The sequence below is a fragment of the Carassius auratus genome, unplaced genomic scaffold, assembly GCF_003368295.1.
Source record: "Carassius auratus strain Wakin unplaced genomic scaffold, ASM336829v1 scaf_tig00017897, whole genome shotgun sequence".
Classification (NCBI taxonomy): domain Eukaryota; kingdom Metazoa; phylum Chordata; class Actinopteri; order Cypriniformes; family Cyprinidae; genus Carassius; species Carassius auratus.
In genome coordinates, this window is record NW_020524829.1 from 38,745 (window position 1) to 59,189 (window position 20,445).

The 20,445-nt window shown below is 36.6% G+C and overlaps 1 protein-coding gene across 1 annotated transcript; it reads right to left on the reverse strand.

Annotated features, from left to right (window-relative positions):
* Positions 1–7,607: 7,607 nt before the first annotated feature.
* LOC113075886 (B-cell receptor CD22-like) lies at positions 7,608–18,230 on the reverse strand (the record flags this gene model as incomplete). Its single annotated transcript, XM_026248545.1, has 4 exons — positions 7,608–7,960; positions 10,731–10,994; positions 17,017–17,280; positions 17,865–18,230. Coding segments are annotated over 4 exons (1,196 nt in total), but the record flags the coding sequence as incomplete, so codon positions are not given.
* Between the last annotated feature and the right edge of the window lie 2,215 nt (positions 18,231–20,445).

Genomic DNA, 20,445 nt, shown 5'->3' on the forward strand with positions numbered 1-20,445 from the left:
GAGATCCAGTGTTCATGTTGATAATAATTCTCCATATTCAGGAATACGTGTTGAATCACATTCAAAATGAAATCCAAGAACACTATGTGCAGGAAACATGTTTTTTTCTTTTTCGCATCTTTAGCATTTCTTACTACTTTGAGATATTATACTGTATATCAACATTGTGTTATGGTAATATTTCTCGTGTTCTGAATTCATTTTAACAGTTTACTTCAAATAAGGAAGGTTTTCTTGCCCAAGATACTGACAGAAGCTGAAAGCAGGAGAGATTTCAGCAGAACACTGCTGTCTGTTTGTAAGGTGTCTGTGTCTAAAGTCAGCAATACGAGCTGCTCACTTCTACAGCATTTAATTATTCCTGTACAGTAAGTGTGATACTGTAAACATTTACATTTAGACATTTGACAGATTCAGCATAGTGGCAATACATAATTGTTTTGTTTTGTAATAGTAAGAGTCTGTCACGGAGCTGTTATCTGTAATATCTGAACTGAAACTGAAAGTGTTTTCATGTTGTCAATGATCTGAAAGTGAAGTCTCTTCTGTCTCTAGTGGAGCAGATGGAAACTGCACATCAGTTCCTGTGATTACAACAAGAAACACTCACCACCAGAGGACACCAGACTGGTATTTTATCCGCTTGGATATAGAAATGTTTTTTTTTAATAACATTTATTTTTGAATGCTTTTTTTTGTAATGGAAACTTTATTTGTTAATCCATATTTTTGTAAAAATTTACAGTTCTGAATATCAAATTCTTTACTCAAATGCCAAATGTCCACAATTGTGTAAGCTTGAAATATCTGAATGGCATTTTTTTTTATTCATAAATGCCGAACGTCCACAATATTGTGAACTATATATTCTGAGCAAAATTCTTTATTCATTAATGCTGAATGTCCAAAACTCCGGCATTAAAAGAGCAAATTTATAACATTGTTGCTTGTAAACTTGAATCCAAGTTAAAAAGTTCAGAATAATATTTAGAGAATATATATATACATTTTTTTTTTAATAGAACTGGATTTCCATTTAATGCTGACTTAAAGCCTTAATGATGTTTTACCACTTTACGCTGACCATTGCTGCGTGGTCCCACAACGTGTTTCGCTGAGTTTTGAGTCTAGATTTAAATGTGACTAGTGTTTTAGCACATCTGATCTCTTCTGGAAGCTGATTCCAGCTGCGGGCAGCATAGTAACTAAAGGCAGGCTCCCCTTGTTTTGTGTGAACCCTTGGTATTTCTAACTGACTCGATCCTAATGATCTGAGTGGTCTGTTAGGTTCATATTCAGTGTGCATATCTGCTATATATTTCAGTCCTAGGTCACTTCTGGTTCTAGTCAGCAGCGTTCTGGATGAGCTGCAGCTGCCTAATGGTCTTTTTGGGATGGCCAGTGAGAATCCCATTACAATAGTCCACCTTGCTGGTGATAAAGGCATGAACAAGTTTCTCCAAGTCTTGACTGGAAACAAAACATCTAATTCTTGCAATGTTTTTGAGATGATAGTATGCTGATTTAGTTACTGCTTTGACATGACTACTGAAACTAAGGTCTGTCTCCAGAATCACACCAAGATTCCTGACTTGATTTTTAGTTGTTTGACCCCTAGAGTCAAGGTATGCATTCACTTGAAAACTTTATCTTTGTTTCCAAATGCAATAACTTTTCAATAACGTTTTTCCTTGTTTAACTGCAGAATGTTCTGGTACATCCAACTATTAATTTCATCAATGCATTGGCAGATGGAGTCAATAGGACTGTAGTCATTTGGAGATAAGGCTAGGTAAATCTGGGTATCATCAGCATAGCTGTGATCGGCAATTTGATTCTTTCTCATTATTTGACTCAGTGGAAGCATATACAGGCTAAACAAGAGCGGTGCAAGAATTGAGCCTTGCGGGACTCCGCATGTCATGGACGTCCACTTAGACTTATGCTCTCCTATTTGTTCATCTGATTAAAAACCACCTTTTCTATAATTTTACCTATAAAAGGAAGATTAGATATTGATCTAAAATTGCTCAAAATGGTGTTATCAAGATTGGTCTTTTTCAGGAGGGGCTTTACAACTGCAGTTTTTAGGGAGTTTGGAAATGTCCCAGAAAGAAGTGAGGCATTCACCACTTCTAAGAGATCTGCTTTTAAGCAGTCAAGCACACTTTTGAAAAAGGATGTGGGAAGTTTGTCAATTGATGATTTTAGGTGCTGCACTATGTCTTCCAGAATTGTATATCAATTGCTCCAAAAATAGACATAGTATCTTTTTGATATTGTGGCCAAATCTTTCTGACCTTTGCATTACTTGAGGATGTGCTAATCGCCTTCCTGATGTTGATGATCTTCTCAGAAAAGAAAGAAGCAAACTCATTGCATTTGTTGTCTGAGAGCATTTCACTGGGAATCTGACTTGGGGGGTTTGTCAGTCTCTCCACAGTGGCAAAAAGAGTAAGAGTGTTTTTTAAGTTACGGTTTATAAGGTTTGAGACGAAATTCTGTCTAGCTGTGGCTAGTTTCACATTAAAAGCATGAAGGCTGTCTTTATAGATGCTATAGTGAATTTCAAGTTACATCCGCTCGGCTTTTATGCATTGTCTTTTCATAGTCTGAACTGCTGTCAATCTTCTCCAAACTGATTTCTGTCTGTTTGTCTTCTTACTGACTATTATTGGAGCAATATCATCAATAACATTCTTAACTTTTGAGTTAAAGGAATCAAGGAGAATATCAACAGAGTCTGCAGAAATGCTTGGTGTTTAAGATATAGCCTCCATAAATAGTACGCTTGTGTTCTCGTTTATGCATCTCCTTCTGACAGAGAAAGATCTAGATTCAGTGGTAGCAGAGATCAATATATCAAAGAAAATACAGAAGTGATCAGATAAAGTGATCAGATAGTGCTACGTCCTTAATAACAATGGATGAAATGTTTAGACCCCTACTTATGATTAGATCCAGAGTGTGTCCACCTTTGTGTGTGGGTCCATGCACATGCTGAATCAGGTCAAAAGTGTTTAGAACCATTATAATTTATTTTGTAGTTTTGTTTTCTGCATTATCTATGTGAATATTAAAATCCCCTGCAATAGCAAAACAGTCAAACTCTGAGGAAATCATTGATACCATTTCTGTGACCTCTTCAACAAAGGTTGGAGAGTATTTTGGAGGCCTGTAAATAATAATAAACAGAATGTGTGGAGCACCTTTCAGCACAATCCCTAGATATCCAAAAGACAAGTACTGACCAAATGACACTTGCTTGCATTGATAGACATCTTTAAATAGAGCAGCTACACCCCCACCTCTCCTAACAGTCCTGCAGACTCTCATGTAAGTGAAGTTAGGAGGGGCTGCTTCATTTAGGACTGTTGCACTGCTGCTGTCTTCTAGCCATGTTTCATTTAAAAACATAAAATCCAGATTTGTGGTTATAAAGTCATTGATTAGAAATGATTTATTTTTTAGTGAGCGAATGTTTAAAAGTGCTAGCTTGATGGCAGTGCTTTGTGTCTTTACATCAATCTTAGTTTGATGCATAATAGACCACAGATGAGTTTGCCCCTCGGCTTGAGAAGGCCTTAGACTTTCCATTACGTGATAAAACTGAAATAGAGAAAGCTACAGGCACCCTGGGTTCTGCTTGTTCTGTAAGCATTTGTGAATGTTGCTGCTATTATAGCGGGGACCCGACAAATATCACTGAGAGCTGCTATCACAGAGGGTTTGAGCCCTGGCGTTGTGGCAGTGGTCGGAGAGCTCTCATAGGAACAGGCCCCACATGCTTTGGTGGTGGGGGGCCCGCCGTTGTTTTGTTGGTATCAGAGGGCTAGCAGCGAATGAGTGGGAGAGTTTAGTACCAGCATACACCAATTCCTCCATTTTCTGTGAGAAGCACAGAAGTGGAGATGCGGGAGAGAGGGATAATGTGTCTGGTGAGATGGGCTGTGTCTAGTGTTTCTGGTGGCTGTGATATGATGTCCTGGCTTCCCTGGCTGTTTTCCAGAAACCCGTCCTTGGGTGCTGAATCTATTAGCTGTTTTGATATATCACGGTCTATCTTTGAGGAGCTCTGCGGGCAGGGCTCAGCCGGGATAGTGTCCATCGATGCGGTGTATTTAAATGTTTTTAAATGAGCATTGGCGCTGTTTACTTTCACTTTCGATTTCAGATCACAGCACTGTGTAAAGTCAGCACATCTTTAAAAATCTGATATTTGTGACCTTGGACCACAAAACCAGTCATAAGGGTAAAAATTGAAATTGAGATTTATAAATTCATATGCACACAGACTGAAGTAGTTTAAGTCTTTGGTTCTTTTAATTGTGATGATTTTGGCTCCCATTTAACAAAAACCGACCAATTCACATCTCAACAAATTAGTATGGTGACATGCCAATCAGTTAATCAACTCAAAACACTTGTAAAGGTTTCCTGAGCCTTCAAAATGGTCTCAGTTTCGTTCAGTAGGTTACACAATCATGGTGAAGACTGCTGATCTGACAGTTGTCCAGAAGACAATCATTTGTACCCTTCGCAAGGAGGTTAAGCCACAAACATTCATTGCCAAAGAAGCTGGCTGTTCACAGAGTGCTGTATCCAAGCATGTTAACAGAAAGTTGAGTGGAAGGAAAAAGTGTGGAAGAAAAAGATGCACAACCAACCGAGAGAAATTCAGCATTACGTTAGTTCAGTCAGGCCACGTTAGTCACGCTTGCATTAGCCGACAGTCAGCTGTTCCTGACGTGTACCAATCCAGTCTTGACACTTATCACATTCGTTCTATTTAAATTCCCATTCTTCAGCGTCTCTTCCATCGCATCGCTGCTTGCAATTAACTCCCTCATCCAACCCCAACTCCACCAACTGAACCTGTAATCTAACTTTGTTCTTTCTTTACAGTCTCTTCATTGGAAGCAGTCTCTATAACATTAATTTACAACTCATGTAATTGTGAATTGTAATTATGTCTGCTTATAATGGTTATGTTCTTTACCCCAGGAGGGTTTGTCTTGCTGCTCTCCCCACTCTATCTAAGCATGGCTGCATGGAAGGCGTGTGGAGCGTTGCCCAGAACATAACCATACCGCCAACACTAACTGTATGCAATTATAATTGTCATAAATATACTTGATGGTAGTGGTCCTGATTTAACTGTATCCTTATGAGGATTGTCAAGCAAAATCAATTCAATAATTTTAGTGAAGGAATGGACTGAGGCTGGGGTCAAGGCATCAAGAGCCACCACACAGAGACGTGTCAAGGACTTTGCTGAACCACAGACAATGTCAGAGGCGTCTTACTTGGGCTCAGGAGAAGAAGAACTGGAATGTTGTCCAATGGTCCAAAGTCCTCTTTTCAGATGCAAGTTTTGTATTTCATTTTGGAAACCAAGATCCTGGAGTCTGTGATGATTTGGGGTGCAATGTCATCTGCTGGTGTTGGTCCATTGTGTTTTTTGAAAACCAAAGTCACCACACTAGTTTACCAAGAAATGTTTGAGCACCTCATGCTTCCTTCTGCTGACCAGCTTTTTGAAGATGCTGATTTCATTTTCCAGCAGGATTTGGCACCTGCCCACACTGCCAAAAGCACCAAAAGTTGGTTAAATGACCATGGTGTTGGTGTGATTGACTGTACAGCAAACTCACAAGACCTGAACCCCAGAGAGAAACTATGGATTATCGTCAAGAGGAAAATGAGAAACAAGGGATTAAACAATGCATATGAGCTGAAGGCCACTGTCAAAGAAACCTGGGCTTCCAGGCCACCTCAGCAGTGCCACAAACTGATCACCTCCATGCCACGCTGAATTGAGGCAGTAATTAAAGCAAAAGGAGCTCCTACCAAGTATTGAGTACATGTACAATAAATGAACATACTTTCCAAAAGGGCAACAGTTCAGTAAAAATATTTTTTATTGGTCTTAGTATTCTAATTTGTTGAGATTGTTGAGGTTTTTGTTAAATGTGAGCCAGAATCATCTCAGTCTGATTGTCTTTATTCAGACAATGCTGAATAAAGTCGTAGTTTTTGCTATTTTTGGACAAAAATGTATTTTCGATGCTTCAAAAAATTCTATCTGACCCTCTGATGTCACATGGACTACTTTGATGATGTTTTTCTTACCTTTGTAGACATGGACAGTATACCGTACACACAGCTTCAATGGAGGGACTGAGAGCTCTCGGACTAAATCTAAAATATCGTAAACTGTGTTCTGAAGATGAACGGAGGTCTCACGGGTTTGGAACAACATTAGGGTGAGTTATCAATGACATAATTTTGATTTTTGAGTGAACTAACCCTTTAAACTACTTCAGTCAGTGTCCATTGGATATATTTAATACACAAGTTTCACAACTCGAGTTGAATTACGGAAATAAAGGAACCTCTCCACAACATTCAAATTTATTGAGAAGCACCTGTATACTGTTAGATGAAGCCCCACCCACAAACTCCTCCCCTACTTTCCTCTTTTTGAAACACTATAATATGGTCACCCTAAACTATACAGAACTCTAAAATCGTTTCGCTTCATAAGAACTTTTTTTTTTTTTTTGTTGCTTTTTTTGCCTTTCAGAGTGACCGTAGCTGCGGCTTTGCATCTTATAAATCACCAAGAAAATAAAATAGATAAAAAAAGTAATCTTCATCGTTAATGGCCTGATGGTGATGACATTAACAGCAAATTTGCCTTTTTGAGTGATCTCTCCTGTTAAAACGATGAGGAATAAACACTTAAAATATCTTCTTTAATGTTCCGCAGATGAAAGAAAGTTCTGTAGGTTTGTAATTGTTATTTTTAGATGAAGGATCTCTTAAATTGTTGCTCAAAGATTCAAAGGTTTTGGTTCAGTCTTGTTTTTCTGCATCATCTGCGCTGACCAGTGCTTCCTTCTGTCTGTAGCGATGGCTCGTGTTTTCATAAATCACGTCTTCTGATGCCGGTGAGGACGTGTCTATGATCGTTGCTGTCATGTCTGGTTTTTTGGGCTCTGTCTCAGATGTTGAGGTGTTGTTCTCTGTGTTTCTGATCTCTCCTGACGGCGGGTCAGCGTTTGAGAAGTCGATGGAGGAATAATGAAAAGATTCAGGATTATTATAGCTAACTAAAACTAAAACCAAAACCATTAAAAAAAGTTTTGTTAAATCTATGTTTTATTTCAGCAAGTTTCTGAGGAAAAAATTTCACTTAGTTTAAACTGATGTACTAAAATAACTCAAACTGACATAAAAATCAATAATAAAAAATATACAGACACACATATATACATAATAAACACTAGAAATTACAAAACGCAAAATAACTAAAACGTCACAATTTAATATGATAATATAAAAAATGTAAGTGATTAAATATATCAATAAAAACTTGGTATCTTGGTGAAATAACACTGATTTGATATTAAGTTTAAAGTTAAAATATTTACTATAGCAATAAAAAGTACACAAAACTTTAGATAATTTTTTCTTTTTTACTTTCGTTTGAGTAATTTTGTAACTTTTTTGTGTTTTTGTAATATTCCTTTAAATGTAAATAGTTTTTTTTTTTTTATTCATTTTAGTTAAATTAGTTATTGCAGTACTTTTTTCAGATAACATTTATATGGTAAAGAATTAATTTTATTTAGAAGTTTAAGTTTTTTTATGCTTTATACTCTTAAAATCATACAATAATAGTCCAGGACGTCCTGAAACTGTTGACTGGCGCTGCTGTATTTGTTTGTGCTGAAACACTGCAGGACGTCCGTGTCTGTGAGGGACTGATGGATGTTCAGGACGCTCTTCACTCCTGTGCTTCCTAACGTCTCCTCACTGATGGAGGTTTCTGTAGAGTTAGTGATCACACGTCCAGACAGACGCCACTCTAGTGTAGGACAGGGATTCCCATGAGCCTCACACACACACTCCGTTACACTGCTTCGACTGCAAGAGATGGAGATATTGGGTGCAACTGAAAGAGAAAATATAATCGTTATGATACAGAAGAGATCTAACAAGATATTTAATGTATTTATTAACCCTTGTGGGTTATGCTGTTATACTCCATATAACTCCATATACAAGCCAGAAACTAAGCTAAACTAAATGGTCCCACCTAGCGATCAACTGTAAAAATTAAAATTTTTCCTCTTCCCAACAGGGAAATCCACCAACCATCAAGAATGCATGATTTTATTGTGTCATGGCTTTGCAATCAAAATGTCGTTATAATGGAAGTCAATGGGGCAAAAGCAGCCACGAACAATAAATGAGGGAGAAAAAATAAGAATCTAATGCTGCACAAAAACTAGCAATGCATCAAAGCCAATGTTGTTACTAATCTTTGACATGCCCAAGACTGTTATAAAAGGTAAAAAAATAATAATAATACACTCCACAATGACTATTTATATTGAAAACAAGTAATTTTTTTCTTCCCCAAATCAGTGACATAATTTATGGACATGGCAATTACACTGCTGTAAAAATGTTTCAGATATATATATATATATATATATATATATATATATATATATATATATATATATATATATATATATATATATATATATATATATATATATATATGATACATTTTTACAGCAGTTTAATTTAGTGGATGTTTAAATCCACAAACAAAATTAAAGGGTAGTGAATTTTCCCACATGTTTTAAAATTGTTCAAAACATTTCCCCAAAATACATATTAAAATAAGATTTGTCACCAAAAATCATTCCATTTGCTGAAACACAGAGAAAGTTGTGGCCAAATTAAAACTCAACATTACCCTTTAGTGGACAAAAACCTCCCCAACACCAAATAAGGGTTACATTTGTATTTCTTCTGTAATGATAAAGCTGCTATTTAATTATTTAAAGTGTCATATAATTAGTATTCATCATCACTGAGATACTAAAATAGCTTTATTAATATTATGAATCAGTTTCTTATATTTTTTTAATTCCTGTACATTTGGTACAGGTTGAGGTTGATAAGGTTGCAATAATTTATTTATTTATTTATTGTTTATTTGATCTATACAGTGTGTAGTATTTTTTGCCAACATGTTTATGAATCAATTTGAGATTTAAAGTGTTTTGAATTACAAATGTTTATGTGTATTTAAAGACAACAAAGAGGACTGTTAAGGAAACAACTAACTTTTGTCTTTCTCTCTTATTTAATGTCAAGATGATTACTGCTCATGGTCTTTCTGGCTGTAAGCTAATAGTTTGCTAAAGTAGAAAAGAAGAACAAGCCAGAATGATTAAGTTAGGGTTAGTTCTGTCTACAAAACACCACACTGGTGAAAGTGACATTATTGTGCTGAAGAACTCATTTTACTCTTCTGACTACAGTAGTACTCGGTTATAAAAAGTCTTCACCCAAAAATGTATATTCTGTAATTTACTCACCAAACCTTTATGACTTTATTTCAAAAAGATATTTTGAAGAATGTTGGGAACAACTTTGGACCCAATTGACTTCCATTGTATGAATGAAAAGATACCGAGACATTTCTCAAAATATCTTTCTCAGAAAACTAAGTCATGCCGGTTTGGAACAAGGGCAATTTTCATTTTATGTGCAAATTTATTTTTATTATTTTGAGCTGTTAACACAATAATACTGATTTGTTTATGGTACAAATTAAATTATAATTAAGTTGTCATGACTAAAATTATTTATGAACATATTTGCATTACATTGACTCATTCCCCAGAGTTTGATCACTGCATTGGCTTTACAGAAGAGTTGCTGATTGCAATTTCATTGTTTAAGTGCAGTTTTATAAAGAATTTATATCAAAATCGTGCATTTCAAAATGCTATATTGTAACTTTAAAGGTTTTTTTTTTTATCTAGGATTGATTGTGTTTGTGGGGTGTAGTCTAACGTGTTCATCCTTCAGTTTTTTTTTTTTTTTTTACGCATTATTTTTCATATACTTTAAATTATTCCACACCGATATGTCCCTTCTCTGACAAACACCTCAATTTATTTCCTATAATAAAGCCCCTCCCTCAGAAATACTCGATGGGCTGAGATTGGTCAGCTGGCTCAGTGTGTTGTGATTGGCTAAACCTCCTCGAGTGCATCTGAACCTCCCGCCCCTCAAGCTCAGAATATGCTCTGGTTATATTGTAAACAGTGATGTCCTCTATATTGCTTATTAATTTAAGCCTGATTGAGGCAGAGGATATTAATGGAGAGGATCGCTCCGAACCTGTGCAAGCATTAATGAAGATTCGTGATTAATATATGCACAGACTTTTACGTGCACCCCTAGTTTTCTCTTCTTCTTATCTTCTCTTCTTTTGTAGGCATTAAACATCCAGAATTTTAAAAGATGATTATCTCTGTTTGCATTGCAATTTACATTTATCTTCACTATAAACTATACACTTTACATTCAGTGCTGTCTAGAGCATTGTTATGTGTTTGCTGCAGTTACTGTTGTAATGGCACTATATTCACTGTATTAATGTTATCAAGGATCAGATTAAGTTTATCAGATTCAATTGAAGAGTCTTATGTGAACTTTTAAATTCAGCTACAAAACACCTGTATTGCTCATGAAACATTGCTATCTCTACAGCTGCTTGATTGTTGATAAAACTGCAGACAGCGTAGAACTGTAGGAGGGTGGACATGAATTTAGGGTGGATGTTTCCTCACACTACTAAGACACATTTATATGCAAGAATTTTTTTTGCATCTGATGTCCCCTTTAACACTCACACTGGACGTCCAGCAGCACTGATGAGTTCTGTGTGCCGTGTTTGTTCTCAGCTGTACAGTAATATCGTCCGCTGTGTGTCGGGTCGGTGTTGTTGATGGTCAGGTTTGGTCCGGTCTGAACTGGATTCAGAGGTCTCTCAGTGTCTCTGTACCAGGTGTAGTTCACTGCTGGGTTTGCATCACTGCTGCAGATCAGAGTCACTGAACGACCCTCCAGAACTAAACCAGCTGGATTTATCCTCACCAACGTGTTTTTAGGAGCATCTAAATGAATAGAAAAGAATGTAGCCAGACACAATATATAGTCATATTTTACAATCTGTTATATGCAGTATAGAGGTTGGTAATGCTTCACTGTGCAAAACAAGTGACTTAAATTTTTTTAATATTTGTATGAATAAAGACTTGTAATTAGGGCTGTGAATCTTTGGGTAGACAGTGAAAAGATTCGATTCATGATTCATAGGTTTTCAATTCGATTCAAGCACAATTTTTGGAAATTCATAACGATTCAATTCAATTCATGATTCAATTCAGTTTGATTCGTTTAACAGTTTGATTCTGCGTTCTTTAAGTGCATTCACAGGATTTTTTAACTGCTTAGTCAAGGGGCAAATTACACAGCAGCCTTAATGTTTAGAGAATAATAGGTTACAGAAAGAAAAAAAAAACACTTTTGTCCATTTGTTAGATGTTAGCTTAATGATGCTATAGCATATGAAGAAATTAATGTAAGCCAAGATTTTAAAAAAGAGCTTAAAAAGAATTAAGTATAAGCTAAATTTTTATTACACCAGGTGCATTTCGTCATTATTTTTTTCCTAGTGGCAATTTATGATTATTTTATATACGTACTACAAACAATTATTAAAATTTTCTGCACAGAATAACTTATAAAATTTACTTTATAGTTTCTGTACTGTAATAAATCATATGTCAATTAGCCCTGCATCATTAATAAATTGTATTTCACGAGTTCACGCTTACATATAATTAGCTGAGGTATGGTATGCGTATTTGGCATGCTGTCTGGGGAATTGCCCGAACCTAGAGTACCCCCCCCTTCCCCGTCTATTTATAAAGTGAACTCAAAATGAGGAGATGGGGTGGAGGAGGGATGCTGATAAACCGCCAATGGATAGAGGTAAGTCAGCGATATTTATACTATGGGATTGATCACTTGATTATGGTCCACCTGTGTTGATTAGGCTAAGTATCTGACACACTCCTTAACGTTAAATCAGTTCATTCTGCTTTTTATTCAGATTAGCTGCAGATATCTGGCACGTCTATGAGCGCAAGATTACTTCTCTTTCAGTGAGAAAACATCTATTTCATTTTCATTAAATAAAATGCTATAGTATTTAACTTTCCCTCTCCATCGGCGAATGACTATTCTGAAAGAAAACAAGACTGATGTCAGTTTGCTATAGTAGGGTCGTTCCTCAATTGGGATGGAAAATGAGAGGCAGAATTTGTAAAAATGCTTGTTTGTTTTTAATAAAATGTATTGCTAAGCATTTAAAATTAGTTTAATATTCTATATCAATTAAAATAGAAGCATAAGAACATTTTGATTTTTAGATGATTTCAATCAAACACTGGCGAAGACCAATTGTGTCTATGGTGTTACCAATATTTAAAGTAAAATTTTGTTTTGTTCTGAAATGAGCAGGGATATGCAACCTTCTAGGGATTCACCGAAACCGAAAACCGAAAAAGAGAAAACCAAGGCCGAAAACCGAAACACCGAAAGAAAATATGCCAATTATTAGTACCGTTGCATTTATTGCTATGACCGTGTACTAACTTTACTAAAATTAAGACATTGCAATTGCATAAATTAATATTAAAGTTTCAGAAATAATTACAATTACATAACTTATTTAAAAAAAAAAAACATAAAAATACATAATTACAAATGATGCAAATATTTATTAAGCACATTGCAACAATGCACAGTAGAAAATAAAATTCAAACTAAAAATGTATCCCACTCGTGTATATTTAATAATAATGAACAGGCCTACTGGCCTGCAGAAAGGTTTTAAAATGAACAGTTCTCTCATAAAAACAAAGTGCATTTAGGTGAAGTGCATTTGAAATTTTTCTATGTAGGACTAGAAAGTGCATTACTTCTCCAGTTGGCAAGACTGTTATCACTTCTGGGGATGGGGACTTCAGACAGATAACCATATAGCTGTTGAGCAGTTGAGCTTGTCATCTGCCTGACATTTGAGAAATATTTGAGAGAGTGTATTTAAATAGGGCCAGGGCATAAATAAACATTTTTATCAAATTAAAGCAGAAATCTAGCAGAAAATCTAGCATAAATATGGCTACAATCTGATATTATGTATGTATATATGTTTGTGTGTGTGTGTGTGTGTGTGTGTATAGTAGCCTAAGAACAAAATAGCCAACGTATTCTTATTACTTGAGGCACTTTCTTGCAGAATTCCACTGAACATATCAGACAGCGATGGTGCATGCCACTCATCTGGTGCAGAGACCAGTCTTTTTTCTGCGCTCTGATCTGTCTCCTGCACTTGGCGCTTCTCCGTCTCCACGCGGGTTCTCCGCATCCAGCGCGGCCTGGGTCATTTCTCGTGCGCGCTGCCTTATTTCCGCATCCAAGTAATGGTCTTTATAACGCGGATCAAGCACATTCGCGATGAAGTGCAGAGGATCCGAAAAGATCTCAGTGAGACGTGTGCTAACAGACTCTATAAGACTGTACTTTTCTTTGTTTTTACTTCGTGGTCCGTCTTAATCTCTTTGTTAGGAGACGTTTTAGTGCTGCGAATAAAGGTGTAAGAAGAGAGAGAATGTTCTCACTGGTGTTAAGTGAATATCGCGTGGAGCTCGTGGTCTGCGCTATGCAGGTGCACGTGCAGGTCGCGGTTTCTGTTTGCGTCATCACAACATTTCGGCCGTGTTGTTTCGGTGATAAAAGTCTATCGGCCGAAAACCGAAAAGGCCATTTTCGGCCGAAAATTTTCGGTGGCCGAAATTTCGGTGCATCCCTAGTAATAATTAATAAGTTACTTTAAGGATTCAGTTTCACTAATCATTTTAATTTCAGTTTTTAAAAGAAATGTTTAAGGAGAAAGGAAAAATGGTCTGCGGTACCTTTATAGTCTTTATTCTAAAATATTAAAACATTTTACAGTCTAAAAACATTAAATTATAAGATAAAATGGTTCTGAAGGAAAGAAATTTCAGATACATTTTGAAGTAACACCACAGTCTTCATATTGCAAGTTACTATAGAGTCTGTGTTGTTACCAGGAAAGACACAACACCACAGACAAATCAGCCCAAACCCAGACTTTTCTGAAATAGAGGTCATGATGATTTTAAGATCTGGGGACATTTTGGAAATGTTAATAATTATGTACTTATCAAAATTTGTATTGAAATATGTCACATCTACAAGTTATCAGCATTACACCACAGACACTAATAAAGTATGGCACTTGAAATTATCAGAAATTGAGCTAACTTTTAGAAAATTTATAAGAAAGACTGAGCTCCCCATGCAGCTCTCAGATCAACCAGCATCTGCAATGACCTTTACACACAGGAAGTAGTTCAAATAGAATTCTCCCTTTTATTATAGGGGCGACATCCATTGTTCTAACACCACAGACATGAATTTGAGGGAGACAATATTTCTCCTAAATAAAACAAAATATGTTTTTATTTATATTGTTGCAATTACACTCCATGATAGCTATCTGAGGTATGGCATATTTTGATACCAGTGCAATCACTCAAACTCATTTAAATATGTATTTTAAAACAAAAATACTATTAACACAGCGCAAATTGTGTTTACCCTACAAAATATAAAAATTTGATGATTTACATTTAATAATATTTTACATTGATTTATTGGAATTTAAAGTTTATTTCAACTGTTGTAAAGTAAAGGGACACTTCTTGCCACCACAAATGAAGAATAACTCTATGCAACAAACTCTATGCATCTGATTATCAGATAAACCTCACACTCTTATTTCAAGGTTGATGTTAATGCTGTGGTTAGTTTAATCACTTCCCTTTGTACATTCAGTTTAACGACATTGTTAAAACACATTTATCATTCAATGCAACTTTGTGTATAATTTAGACACTTAAATTTTTTGCTCTGTTCATGCAATAAATGCACAGCCTTGGACTGCTCATGTCATCGGTGTGATCTAGAGCCATTGAAAAACTACAGAAAAGTAAAACTGCTTCACTTTAACATTACTAGGCACGAATACTGAAGAGAGATCACACATCAACTGCTCAAAAAATGTGTCAGTAAGATGAATTGAGCATGAGCGCAATCCTGTGACAGTCACAGGTGGTAAATAGTGCAGCACGTGAAGTTGAGATACGAACACTGTTCAACGTCTCCATTAATTCGTGCTTGAAGTAATTTAATGTGTGAAAGTGAAAGTGACGTGACATTCAGCCAAGTATGGTGACCCATACTCAGAATTCGTGCTCTGCATTTAACCCATTCGAAATGCACACACACTGTGAGCACACACCCGGAGCAGTGGGCAGCCATTTATGCTGCGGCGCCCGGGGAGCAGTTGGGGGTTCGATGCCTTGCTCAAGGACACCTAAGTCGTGGTATTGAAGGTGGAGAGAGAACTGTACATGCACTCCCCCCACCCACAATTCCCGCCTAACCGTTAGGCTACGACTTCCCCAATGTATACATAGGTGCTATACTGAACAAAATTATACACTTTTTTTTTTTTGCCCTCATTTTTCATGAGCTTAACTCAAAGATCTAAGACTTTTTCTACACAAAAGGCCTATTTGTCTCAAATATCATTCACAAATCTGTCTAAATCTGTGTTAGTGAGCACTTCTTCTTCGCCGAGATAATCCATCCTCCTCTCAGGTGTGACATACTGTATCAAGATGATGATTAGACAGCCTGATTATTGCACTGGTGTGCCTTAGGTTATGCAAACTGATTGTTGCAACAGTTGTCCAGGTGCCTGGTCTCAGACGATCTTGGAGGTGAAGATGCTGGATGTGGAGGTCCTGGGCTGGTGTGGTTACACGTGGTCTGCGGTTGTGAGGCCGGTTGGATATACTGCCAAATTCTCTGAAACCATTTGGAGACGGCTTATGGTAGAGAAATGAACATTTAATTCATGGGCAACAGCTCTGGTGAAGATTCCTGCAGTCAGCATGCTCCCTCAAAACTTGCGACATCTGTTGCATTGTGCTGTGTGATAAAACTGGACATTTTAGATTGGTCTTTTACTGTGTCCAGCCTAAGGCACACCAGTGCAATAATCATGCTGTCTAATCATCATCTTGATATGCCACACCTGTGAAGTGGATGGATTATCTCGGTGTAGAGATATTAAGCTCAAGATCAACTGAGAAGGAAGGAGAACGGAGTCGGCGTTCTGAGGCTCGTGGGAATATTTATTAGCTCAAAAAGAAAACAAAACTTGCGCCACATGTGCATCAATCACGTTCACTGAACACTATTCTGGTTTACGGTCTCTCCCGCACGTCTGCTGCTTTCTCCCACGAGTCCTCAGCTCTCTCTCTCTCTGCCAGTTCGCGGGCGGCTTAAATGCCGATTCCCCACGCCAATCACTGCAACGAGAAGCAGGTGTTACTTGTTTCTCACTTGAGCCACTTACCACCGCTCGTCTCCTCACTCTCTCTCCCGTCGCAGATCTCGCTGAACCACGCCTCCGCCGCCACACTCAGCAAAGGAGTTAAGTGCTCTCTAACACAGATTTAGACAGATTTGTGAACAATATTTGAGGGAAATAGGCCTTTGTGTACATAGAAAAAGTCTTAGATCTTTGAGTTCAGCTCATGAAAAATTGGGGCAATAAAATAAAAATAATTTGTTCAGTGCGCACATACTCACATATATAAATGTTTTATGTATATGTGTGTGTGAACGAACTTGGAGCCACAAAGGCAGTCTTAAGTCACTGTGATATATTTGTAGCAATGGCCAAAAAACATTGTATGGGTAAAAAAATGATAGATTTTTCTTTTATACCAAAATTCATTAGGATATTAAGTAAAAAACATGTTCCATGAAGATATTTTGTAAATTTACTACTTTACATATATCAAAATTACATTTTGTATTAGTAATATGCATCGCTAAGAATTCATTTGGACAACTTTAAAGGAGAGTTTCTCAGTATTTCGTTTTTTTGCTACCTCAGATTCCAGATTTTAAAATGTGTGTGTGTGTGTAAATTAAATGTAAAAGTTAGTAAAGACTCGTAACACTCACACTGGACGTCCAGCAGCACTGATGAGTTCTGTGTGCCGTGTTTGTTCTCAGCTGTACAGTAGTATCGTCCGCTGTGTGTCGGGTCGGTGTTGTTGATGGTCAGGTTTGGTCCGGTCTGAACTGGATTCAGAGGTCTCTCAGTGTCTCTGTACCAGGTGTAGTTCACTGCTGGGTTTGCATCACTGCTGCAGATCAGAGTCACTGAACGACCCTCCAGAACTAAACCAGCTGGATTTATCCTCACCGATGTGTTTTTAGGAGCATCTAGTGGAGGAGAAAATCATTCAGACGATTACTGTATGATTTCCAGCACTAATTATAGATGATCATTCAGCACAGATTGAAATAATTCCTGTCTTACACTGAACGAGTAGATGAAGGGACTCTTTTTTTGTGATCTGCTTCAGCTTGTGTGTTTTTTTCTGTTGCTGTATCTGGTGTGTTGCAGTGCAGGTGAAAGTGACTCTGTGATGACGGTGAGAAACAGTGAAGTTCAGATCAGAGATGAGCTCAGTTTGTTCTGATACTGTTGTCCTGTGACGCTCTCGATGAGAGACGAGCTCCATGTGAGAGATGGTGGACGAGACGGACAGAAGATCTTAGTAGAGCAGCGCAGACTCACTGAACTTCCCTCAATCACCTCCACCTTCTTCTTCATCACCTTCTGCTGATCCTTAAAGACAATCAGCGTAGGTTTGGGTGGAGATCCTGAAACACAGACAGAGACATCAAATATTACCAGATCATATCGATTAATATATCAAATAATAAAGATATATAATGTACAGTAGATGTCTTTTTCATGTCCAGTCACACTATAGAAGCAGCATGAACAATATGACACTCACCTAAGACGACAATTTCAACTTGAGAGTATGTAGGTCCTCTGTAGTTATATTTCAATTTACCACTGGTTTCGATTCTGAAGTAATATGACCCATTATGTCTCTGATCAACATTATCGAATCGTGTGGTGCAGTTTTTCTGTGTAGCAGTGCCAAATATTTCTCCTTTTAACAGTCCAGTGTTGGGGCTGCTGGAGTCAAACACTATAACGGGAGGGTTTTCAACTTTAACCCACATTCTCTTTGCACTGTCAGTGAGATCATCTTCATATCGTTGATCAATATCAAATGTGCAGGGGATGAAAACACAGGATCCTTTCAGAGCTTCTACTTTATTCGGCAGATTGATATTAAAGCCACACAAAACACCTAAAACACAGACAAACAGATCGAAGGAAGTAAACGATCAGAGGATACAAGCAGAACACACTTCTGCAGAACTTATTGCTCTTTATCTCATGAAGGTCACATGAAAGTGCTTTCATAATAATAATTAATCTTGTTAAACAGAGGAATAATCTAAGAATGAGACCTTGTATCAGAGATCAGTGAGGAGGAACGTCACCAATGTTTCCATCATTTACATTCACCTTACAGCAGAAGAAACAACAAATGAAGACATTTTATAGAATGAAAAAATTGTTTAAGGTGTATGAATTTATAGCACTTTTGTTGATATAATCTAATCATTTCTAGATTAAAGTTTCATATTTGTTTTTATTTCAAAATATTTACTAGAATACAGACCAATACTAAAGATTTTAAAAACAGGTCATTCTTATCTTGAACGTGTTTCAAACCTTAACGTTTCAGAATCTGAAAGCTACAGGAGTGAGTGTGAGTTTGAGTGTGTTGTGTGTAAGTGTCTTACCAGAGAAGAGAGTTGAAGACAGAGCTCAAGCTGACGCTTCTACACTAAACGGAGGGAGAACTGTGTGTGAAAACGACACAATTTAGCTCATATTAGAGATTCACCACTTCTCCTTTAGACAGAACTCAGTAACAGTAGCCAGGCTGAGAAATATGCAAATCAGTCTGAAGCTGAATATTCAACACATTTCTTTATATCTGATGGAAACAAATCATGTGAGATCCAGTGTTCATGTTTGATAATAATTTCTCCATACAGTCATACATGTTGAATCACATTAAAAATTAAAAACCTTGTGCAGGAGACATGCTTTTTGTCTTCTCATCTTTTGCATTCTTACTATTTCGAGATATTATACTGTATAACAACATTGTGTTACGGTTATATTTCTCATGTTCTGAAATTCAGTTTAACAGTTTACTTCAAATAAGGAAGGTTTTCTTGCCCAGATACTGACAGAAGCTGAAAAGCAGGAGAGATTTCAGCAGATCACTGCTGTCTGTTGTAAGGTGTCTGTGTCTAAAGTCAGCAATACGAGCTGCTCACTTCTACAGTATTGAATTATTCCTGTACAGTAAGTGTGATACTGTAAACATTTACATTTAAACATTTGACAGATTCAGCATAGAGGCAATAAATAATTGTGTTTTGTTTTGTAATATGAAGAGTCTGTGACAGAGCTGTCATCTGTAATATCTGAACTGAAACTGAAAGTGTTTTCATGTTGTCAATGATCTGAAAGTGAAGTCTCTTCTGTCTCTAGTGGAGCAGATGGAAACTGCACATCAGTTCCTGTGATTACAACAAGAAACACTCACCACCAGAGGACACCAGACTGGTATTTATCTGCTTAGATATAGAAATAGTGAAATAATATTTAGAAAATAAAATATTTTAAAACAGAATTGAATTTACATTTCATGCTGTGTAAAAATCTTGAAACTTGAAAAAAAGGTGATATTTTACCAAAATTTTTTCTGTTTGATTTCCAAAAGAGCAAATAGGCCTATTTATCTGTGAGACTGTGACAAATGTTTACTTGTGAGACTTTATATGCATTATGTTATCCCTTCACTAAACTAGAACTAGAGGGTGACCATACGTCCTCTTTTCCCCAGACATGTCCTCTTTTTGGACCTACAAAATTGCGTCAGGCGGAGATTTCTTATCGCCAAAATGTCCAAGATTCGGCTGTTTCCTCTGACCATTGCTTTCGTGTTAATTCCTTTAAACATTCTAATATTTTATAATTTTGCCGCATCATGAGCTGCTCAGGATGCCGTGTATTTAAATGTTTTTATATTTGCGCGGTTTACTTTTTTACTTTCGATTTCGCAATCACACAAAAGAGAGCACATCTCATAAAATCAGATATTTGTGACCCTGGGACCACAAAACCAGTCATAAGGGTCTTTTCTTAGAAATTGAGAATTTATACATCATCTATAAGCTGAATAAATAAGCTTCCCTTGATGTATGTTAGGATAGGACAATATCTGACCGAGATATAACTTTCTGAAATATAGAATTTTTATATGGAGCTTTTTATTAAAGTCGTCCAAATGAGTGCAATGCATATTTTACTTATAAAAAATTAGGTTTTGATGTATTTACTGTAGGAAATTTACAAAAATATTTTAATGGAACATGATCTTGACTTTATATCCTCATGATTTTTTTTGGCATAAAAGAAAAATCTATCTTTTTTTTTTT